We start from the raw sequence: 9477 nt of genomic DNA, 5'->3' as shown, positions 1-9477 counted from the left end.
AAAGTATTTTCCTTGAAAATAAAGGACTGTTCCCTTTTAAATTTAAAATTTTTTATATAAAAAAAATTTTCAAAAAGTTATTATCAAGAAGTTTTTTGGAAAAGAACTTAAGTCTGACTAAAAAAAAGTTTATTCAGAAAATATATTTCTAGGGTTATATGCGAAAAGTAAATTTTGAGTTCTAAAAAAAATTTTATTTTGAAAAATTATCCAAAAATCTTTTTTCGAAAATTTATTTTCGACTAAAAAAATATTTATTATTATTATTATTATTAAAAAACTCGTGGTTTTCTTCAGAAAAAACATGTTTAAGAAAAGGTATAAAATATATTACAAGGTACAAATAATATTTTTCTTGAAGAGAAAAATGGCACTGAGATTAACACTGTTAAAAACCTATTAATTTAAGAACAATAAGTAATAGTGATTCACTGGAATAATCTCTGCAACGAAAATCCAGGAAACAACAAATTCAACTACCAGACCGTAGAAAAAAGAGTACTAGGTATATGAAAATGAACGTTACTAAACTTATTCAAACTAATTACAAAAAAATCGCGGAATTCTACTAACCACTTTTTATGTAATCCTCTGTATAATCCTTTCGGCTTTTCCGAAAAACTGCACTAACTTTCTATGTCGGTTTCAGTTCCGATCCAACTCTTTAATTACTGAAGGTAATTAGACAATTTAACGAGCACTTTGTATGTCGAAGACTAGCAAGACTCGGAGCAATCACACAAGGTTACTTTCGAAGATTTGNTTTCCCTATTCCCTACCAAGTGCAAAAGACAGAGATAAAATATAGATCGACGTTCAGTGTAACTCAGTCTATACACGATTATAGATTCTACCGATGTGCATGGCGAGCGGCACAAAGATAAATAATATTGAACCGTATAGAAATCATTTTATATTTTATACGCATTATGGTAATAGTGTTTATATATTATGTATTAGTCACTCTTTATAATTTCGGCCGCCGAGTATAGGTATATATGAAAATGAACGTTACTAAACTTATTCAACTAATTACAAAAAAATCGCGGAGCTTTACTAACCACTTTTTAGGTAAACCTCTGTATATCTTTTTCGGCTTTTCCGAAAAAATGCACTGAAAAACCATCCCTTTTATCTAGAAATTTTAGTTCCTTAAGGGTGAATTTCCCCTAACTATTGCGTATTAGCAATCTTGACATCATGCTTTGCAATATTTCATCAGATTTCATCATCTTTCTAGAACTTTCTAGAAGGTTTCATCAAAAACAGCAAAAGTAAACTGAGGGTTTCGATGCTCGATTCTGATTGGTCCACGACTTTGCGAGGAATTAAATACTGAATTCTGATTGGCTGAAGGCATCATATAAATATATAAAGTGGTATAAAACGCAAATTTCGATTTTGTTTCGTTCATTTGCATAGTAGCCCTAGTAGCCCTTCGGTCTGCAACACCCCCCTCCTTTTTTTACACTTTTTTCTACCGACTTACGGTTCACAACATCTTAAAATCTAAATCCTTAAACTAAAAGATTTTTAAAACTAATATTTACAAAGACGAACAAACGGCAAACGGTAATTTTCACCGATGTTTCTAAAAATTTATACAAAATATTTGACTAATTTACGTTCCGACGTTACTAATCGACTTGAATTTGACGTAATATACCGCTACATGTATGTTACCTAATCTGTATCGATGACTACCATTCGCGAACGTCTCTTATTCCGAACAGGTACAACCGAAGCTATAGCGTCCTGGTAGGATATCAGGCTCTGGGATCGGGAAGCGTCGCTATCGGCAGGAAGTTCATCCAAACCAGCGGATTTCGACCCTGTGTGATCCTTGGCTTCTGACTGGCGACTACGGGAGCTACCGCTGCCTAGAGGTCCAGTTGAGGAACTTGTAGAGCATTCGGACTGGGCATCTTCGTGCCCTAGTGGTGCGGGGCGTATGTCATCCATATACATATAGTATATGGAGTTGTCGGAATTGGGGTCGTCGAAATTGGGTTGTCAAGTCTAAAACTCAAAATCGATTATTTTAACCGAACTCTTTTTCGGTGGTTCTCTGGGTAAGGTCCCAAAGGGTTGAGATTTTTTATTAGGAAAGATCCCGGCGAAATTTGTGGTTTCATTGGCACGGATGCCTTAAATTGTTTAGCTTTCTTCCTTGCGCAGACTAGACAGTTCTTCACATATTTCTCTTCCTGGGCTTCACAAAGCGTGGGGATAATGTCTAAACATTTTATCTGCTTGGCGGCGATTTGATTTACTTTCCGTTTTTCCGGTGGTAACTGTTATAATTTTATAATTTTTTACTATGTTTAATCAGATACCTATCAAGTAAGTTATTATCAGTTGTCAGATTAGAGAGTTTCTAAAAAGTCATAAGTTTTTCATTTTTATATATCTGCCGTTTGTGATTAGCCCTGTGTTTAGGCCGGGACAGACGGGTAGTTTGTCCAACGGCAAGAAGAGAGTGACTTGCAAAGAGAGTGACTTGACATAGTTTGTGGCGACCGTGACAGGACTTTGCAGGCGGTTACAAGTCGGCGAAATCGGTGTGAAAAACGTTGTACCTGTAACATTAAATAGAATCAATTGCGAGGAAGTTAGGTATTATGGCTGATTCAATGGAGTCTAAGAAAAAGCATAGGAAAGTACTCCGATCTTTTGTTACAAAATCATTGAACGAATTACACACTCTGTTAACGAAAAGTCCTATCGTGCTGGAGGACATAGAGGTTGCCTGGGAATGCGTAAAGCCTAAGTTTGATGAACTCAGCGTGATGAACTCTGAAGTGTATAATTTGTTGTTGGAGGCACAAGCTACTGAGAAACAACTGTTGTTAGACATTGAACAATGTGAAGGCTATACGAAGAAGTTCGCCACACTTAAGTTAAAAGTTGACAAGCTGTTGGAACCTGTAGATAATGCTGGGTCAGTAAACGGGTCAGTACAAACTTCTGATAGTCAAGTAGGTTATGATGACGTCGTACGAGGTAAGAGAAAATTTAAGTTACCAGCTATTCAGTTTAAGCAGTACGATGGAAATATTAAAGACTGGTTACCGTTCTGGTCTCAGTTCAGGAAAATTCATGCTGATACTCAGTTGGATAATTGCGATAAGATAGACTATTTGATACAGGCTACAGTTGCGGGAAGTCGTGCGCGACAGATTGTAGAAAGTTTTCCCGTGCTCGATGAGAATTATGAAAAGATTATTGACTGTTTGACTGCGAGATTCGGGCGTGAGGACCTACAAATTGAAGTATACGTGCGCGAATTGTTAAAATTGGTTTTAAACAACGCCGTATCAAATGAAAAGCAGGATTTGTCGAAATTGTACGATTTAATTGAGACTCAGTTAAGGGCGCTGGACACGTTGGGGATTACGTCAGACAAGTACGCAGCGCTTTTGTTTCCGTTGATTGAATCTTGTTTGCCACAAGAACTTTTACGAATATGGCAAAGATCGGCTTTTAATTCGCGTGGTTTGGAACAAATAATAGCGCGAGTAGTGGTAACAATGAACCAGTAGCATCCGTAGGTGACTCTCCATTAGAAGTTAGGCTTGGAAACCTTTTAAGTTTTTTACGCGCTGAGGTCGAAAATGAACAACGGATAGACTTAGCAAGCGAGGGTTTCGGTTTAGCTGATAATTTTAAAACAAGGTCCGGTACGGCTAACCAATTTAGTAAAAGAAATGGGTCTAAATTGTTAAACAATTCGACGTTTACTGCGGCCGGTTTAGTAAATGTCGATGTTGTCAAATGTATATTTTGTACCGGTGTTCACGAGACTGACAAATGTTTTAAGGCACAAAAGATGACACTAGAAGAGCGCAAACGTATTGTATTAGAAAAAGGAGCTTGTTTTAAGTGTTTAAAGGCAGGGCATATATCTAAAAAATATCGGTCTCGCTTGAAATGTATTGTTTGCGGATATTCGCATGTACCACTGATGTGTTTAGGTTTAGCTGAAAAGAAAACTTCTCCACAGCAAAAGGAGAGTTCGAGCGAGCAAGATAATGTTAAAAGGGATCAGGTGATGTCCAATCAAACAAGTTCCTACGTGTTTCTACAAACTGTAAATTTTAAGGTTAAAGGTCAATCAGGTATGGTAAGTGTGAGAGCGCTTATTGACACAGGTTCACAGCGATCGTACATTTTGAAGTCTATTGTATCGTCACTCAGTCTCAAACCCAAGAAAGCAGAAAAAATTGTACATTGCCTTTTTGGAGGAACGGAGATGGAACAAGTGCATTATTGTTATGACGTTACAATTTCCAAAGGGGACTACAGGAAAACGTTTGAAGTTCTAGATCAGGCTCAGATTTGTAACGAGGTTTCTCCATTATTTTATGGACCTTGGATACAAGAACTAAAAGTACTTAACGTGGAAGTTTCCGATTGCAAAAGTCAGGGTCCAATTGAGATGTTGTTGAGAGCAGATGTAATTGGATCTTTGTACATGGGGAAAAGACATCTGTTAAAATGTGGACTGGTGGCAAATGAAACTTATGTTGGTTGGACTGTCGAAGGCAAAGTTCCTACACTGAATTCGACAACTATGACTGTAATATCGATGTTTACGAACCCTTCAATTACAGAACTGTGGCGACTTGATGTGTTAGGGATAGAAGAACCTACAGAGAGAAAAACGAAAATTGAAAAAGCCCTAGCAGCAAAAGAGTTGTTTTGTGAGACAGTAATAGTGGGTAGATATGAGGTCAGGTTGCCTTGGTTAGAGGGGCACCCTCCCCTGCCCACAAATTACCACATAGCCAACCGCAGACTTCAAACCGCAGTGAAACAACTAGAGAAAAATGGGTTGATGTCTAGATATAAAACAGTATTTGAAGAATGGGAGCGATTAAATATAATTGAGAAAACTACGAGAGGTGATGTTGGACATTTTCTGCCACATAGACCGGTTGTTAAAGAAGGCTCTGCCACGGCTGTTAGACCCGTTTTTGATGGAAAAGATGAACCATCGCTGAACCAATGTTTGGAGAAGGGGGAAAATTTGATTGAGCTGATACCTGCGGTGTTGGTCAGATTTAGAGAATATACGATAGCTGACATAAGGCGTTTCTGCAGACAAGTGTGAATCCGAGAGACCGTCAGTTTTTGAAATTTTTGTGGATTAATGAGAAAGGTGAGGAAATAGTTTACATACACAACAGAGTGGTCTTCGGAGTAAACTCCAGTCCGTTTTTGTTGGGTGCCACGATCCAATATCACCTAAAAAAGAGTAAAGAAGATTGTTTATTACCAGGTTGCGAATATGCGAAAGAAACTATAGAAAAGCTCGCCCGTAGTTTCTACGTAGACAATAGCGTAGCAAGTGTGCCGGATTTAGAAGTTTTGAACCGGTTTATTAAAGAAGCGACCATGATCATGGCAGAGGCACAATTCGACCTTAGAGGGTGGGAGTTTTCTGGCAACTCAAACAGTTCGGATGGTATTTCAGTTTTGGGTTTGAAGTGGTTCACGACTAGAGATATTTTGACTATAAACCCAAATTTACTTACTTGTGACAGAGAAAGTGTTGTAACGAAGCGAAAACTGTTGTCAATAGCCCAAAAGGTCTTCGACCCCATAGGGTTTACGTCACCTGTGACATTATTGCCCAAGTTGTGGCTACAGATTTTGTGGGAGAAAAATATCCTGGGACACTGAAGTAAATGGTGATGTGGCGATGCAGTTTAAAAAATGGGTAAAAGATTTTCCAGAACTTCTGCAGATATAAGTCCCTCGTTGGAGCGAAATTGGTGGAGCAAATCCCGAAGACGTCAGTATACATACCTTCGTCGATGCGTCCAGAAATGCGTATGCAGCGGTTGTTTACGTTAGGGTGAAAAAGTTGGACAATGTTTCAGTTCATTTGATGGCAGCTAAGTCTAGGGTGGCTCCGATAGAAAAGAGAAGAGGAAATTTGACGATCCCACGCCTAGAGCTATTGGCAGCGACGATAGGTGCGAGACTTTACACTCAGGTTGTAGAAAATTTGACAGGTAGCTTTGCTAGTTTCTTCTGGAGCGATTCGGCTACAGTGATCTCGTGGTTACAACGCAATGAAGAGTGGGGTACGTTTGTACATAACCGTGTAATTGAAATACGCAAGCTAACACCGAATCTTCAGTGGCGTCATATTCCAGGGACATGTAATCCGGCAGACCTGTCATCTCGAGGGTGTTCGTCTAAACAGTTAGTTGAATCGAAATGGTGGGAGGGGCCAGCATGGCTGTATAATAATGTCGAAAGTTGGCCATCTACAAATTTAATTGTTAATGAAGAGGAGGTTAACAAAGAAAATAAAAGGAAGGTTACGACGTTTATCAACTTAGAAAAGGAAAAGGTGGACTTTTACCTCACGTACTTCAGCAAGTATACCAAGACAGTTAGAATGATTGCTTGGCTGCACAGATTTGTACACAATTGTAGACATAAACAGGATAGAAATAAGAGGGAACTGAGTGTGCATGAAATAGATTGCGCAGAAGTTTATTTTTAAGCTGATACAACAGGAAGAATTTGAAGGTCTAAAAGATAATAAATTAAAGAATCTAAGTCCTTATTATGACAGTGAGGGTGTCATCAGACTGAAGTCAAGAGTCTCGAACAGAAGAGTCACTGTTGATTATCGTTATCCTGTGATTATGACTGGCAGGAATCCGATTATTTGTAGGTTAATTATGGAAAAACACCAGAAATCTTGTCATGTAGGGGTGCAAGGACTGTTATGTTTACTCAGAGAGAGTTATTGGATAATAGGTGGCAGAAGAGCCATTCGTTCGGTCTTAAAGAAATGTGTCACATGTAAGAGATTTGATGTTAAACCTTTTGCGGTAGAGTCACCTCCATTGCCTGGCGATAGAGTGCGTGATTCTGCTCCGTTCGAGATTACGGGGGTCGATTTTGCCGGACCTTTGTATTTAAAATCTGGAGAGAAAGCGTGGGTGTGCCTATTTACCTGTGCCGTGTACCGCGCGGTACACTTAGAACTTACAATGTCATTATCCACCCTTAAGTTTTTACAAGTTTTGAGAAGGTTCATCGCGCGGAGGGGCAGACCCAGAATTTTGTATAGCGATAACGGTACTAATTTCCGTGGGACTGATAACGCTTTCGCGAATCTAGACTGGGACGCTATAACTCGAGAGACTAATACGCAACGAATTTTGTGGCGTTTTAATCCCCCTAGTGCGCCGTGGTGGGGAGGATCTTTTGAAAGGTTAGTCGGTGTAGTAAAGCGCCTACTGCGTAAAGTATTAGGTAAAGCGAGTTTAGGTTATGAAGACTTAATGACCTTATTGTGTGATTGTGAGGCCGTGGTAAATGCTCGACCATTGACTTATATTTCAAACGATCATAATGATTCTGTGACATTGTCACCGGCTATGTTCCTGCGGGAGCAGGTTAGCTGTAACGTTGTCGATTGTGATTTAGTCGAAAAAATATGTCTTACGCGTAGTATGCGAAATAAACAAAAGTTGCGTGAATATTTGAAAAATAGATTTAGGCTAGAATATTTAGGGCAGCTTAAACCTCTTAGGGAAACAAAATCGAACGCGACAATTAAAACGGGGGACATAGTTCTTATAGGTAATGACTCTCACAAGCGCGTTGAATGGCCTATGGGACAAGTAATTGACGTTGTACCGGGTAAAGACGGTCGGATTAGATTGGTTAGAGTTCGGACCTCGCATGGAGAGTTGCTAAGACCTGTACAACGGTTATATCCACTAGAGTGCGTTGATGATTCGGTTGAGAGGAACCATAACGATCGACGAGATGTGGCTTTCACAAAACGAAGGTTCCTAGGTTGCACCCTGAGTCTTCTGAAAAAGGAAATCAAGAGGATGTTGCTGATTCATATCGCGTTTGTGGTAGTGTTCGGGATAGTGCGTGGGTGAGAGAATCCGCCGATTACCCAGATCATCCAGGTGATCTTAATGTAAGCCAGGCGTAAAATAAAGTGTCCTCAAAGATATTTGTATTTTAAGAACGTTAGTTTAAGTTAGTTGTATTTAGGTGAGAAACAGTTTGTAAAACTGTGTCTCAGGTGGGAGTATGTTATAATTTTATAATTTTTACTATGTTTAATCAGATACCTATCAAGTAAGTTATTGTCAGTTGTCAGATTAGAGAGTTTCTAAAGTCATAAGTTTTTCATTTTTATATATCTGCCGTTTGTGATTAGCCCTGTGTTTAGGCCGGGACAGACGGGTAGTTTGTCCAACGGCAAGAAGAGAGTGACTTGCAAAGAGAGTGATTTGACAGTAACGATTGATCTACGTCGGGGAGGTACTTTTCTAAGGTAGCGTCCGGATGTCGACTTAGATAATCTGGAAGTTGATTGCTTTTCCTAGGGCAGTGTTCGAGATGAAACTTGTAGGTTTGTAACAAGAGCGACTATCGAGTAAGTTTGCTATTACCATCTTTATTCTTCTCCAACCATAGTAGAGAGCGACTGTCCGTCCCAGAATAAAGGGTAAGTGCTCTAGGTAATGCGTATACTTCTTAATGGCCCATACAACAGCTAGGGTCTCTATCTCGTTGATGTGGTACTTCTGTTCAGTACTCGTCAACGTCGCACTGGCGTAGGAGATAATCTTCACTTCGTTATCATCGGTTTGGAATAATACGGCGCCAAGTCCAGTTTGGCTCGCGTCAGTTTGCAGAATAAACGGTTTACTGTAATCCGGGCGATGCAGCACAAATAATCGAGAAGCGGCTTGCTTTATCTTGTCAAATACTTTTTGGCAAGGAATTTGCTTAACGGTGTTTTGATTATTATTTGGTGGTGCCTAGGGTGGCAGCAAGTGATTGACGTCTGGAAAGTCTTTTTCCGATATAGTCTTTGCGGCACACGCGAGCTCCATTTCGCTCGAGATGGGCTTATTGTCTATCGGCACTTGATCGGCATGCACGTAGTTGTCCTGTGCACTGGTGTCGATAAGGGCTTCTTTAGTCTTTTCGTTGAGGTACACTTGACGCGGCAAGGTTCTTTCGCGTACAGCGTTGCACTCGTGGTTATGGTTCTGGTAAAAGTTCTTCTACTTCCGAATGGTAGAATGGATCCTCGTCGAACGCGAGTTCCGCTTGCGTCGCGGTTGTCGCGGTGGTGGCGAAGCGCGGCGAAACTTCGTTGACTATTGAGGGTTGTTCGCAGGAGGTCGGAGGGCTGCGAGGAGGGATGTTTTCTCCGACCCTTGGTCCGTTTCCCTGGCGATTTCGACATTCTTGACCGAAGTGTCGTCCTTCGCACTCGCGACATGGGGGCGGTGATCGTTGGTTCTGTCCTGCAGGTCGGCGGTCTTCGTCCCGGGGTTGCGATGTAGATGGCCGAGGTCCTAAAGGCCTGAACGCGGACGTTTTCCTCGATTTCGACAGCAATGGTGATGAACTCCTCAATGTCAGTGAACTCTCTCGCTTGGAGACCATACTTTATTTCGGGTAGTAGCAGAG

The 9477-nt window shown here is 40.3% G+C and overlaps 2 protein-coding genes across 2 annotated transcripts; both read left to right on the top strand.

Moving 5' to 3' along the window:
* Positions 1–3829: 3829 nt before the first annotated feature.
* LOC108915574 lies at positions 3830–5685 on the top strand. The gene is made up of 2 exons (XM_018721642.1): positions 3830–5056; positions 5104–5685. The coding sequence occupies exons 1-2, from the start codon at positions 3830–3832 to the stop codon at positions 5683–5685; spliced, it is 1809 nt and encodes a 602-aa protein (XP_018577158.1).
* A 208-nt stretch (positions 5686–5893) lies between these two features.
* Positions 5894–7922, top strand: LOC108915573. The gene is made up of 3 exons (XM_023456629.1): positions 5894–6092; positions 6165–6406; positions 6522–7922. The coding sequence occupies exons 1-3, from the start codon at positions 5894–5896 to the stop codon at positions 7920–7922; spliced, it is 1842 nt and encodes a 613-aa protein (XP_023312397.1).
* Positions 7923–9477: the final 1555 nt, after the last annotated feature.

This window comes from Anoplophora glabripennis, unplaced genomic scaffold (genome assembly GCF_000390285.2).
Source record: "Anoplophora glabripennis isolate ALB-LARVAE unplaced genomic scaffold, Agla_2.0 scaffold1771, whole genome shotgun sequence".
Taxonomy (NCBI): Eukaryota; Metazoa; Arthropoda; class Insecta; order Coleoptera; family Cerambycidae; genus Anoplophora; species Anoplophora glabripennis.
The sequence above is the reverse complement of the archived record's forward strand: the minus strand, read 5'-3'. Positions and strand labels throughout refer to the sequence as shown.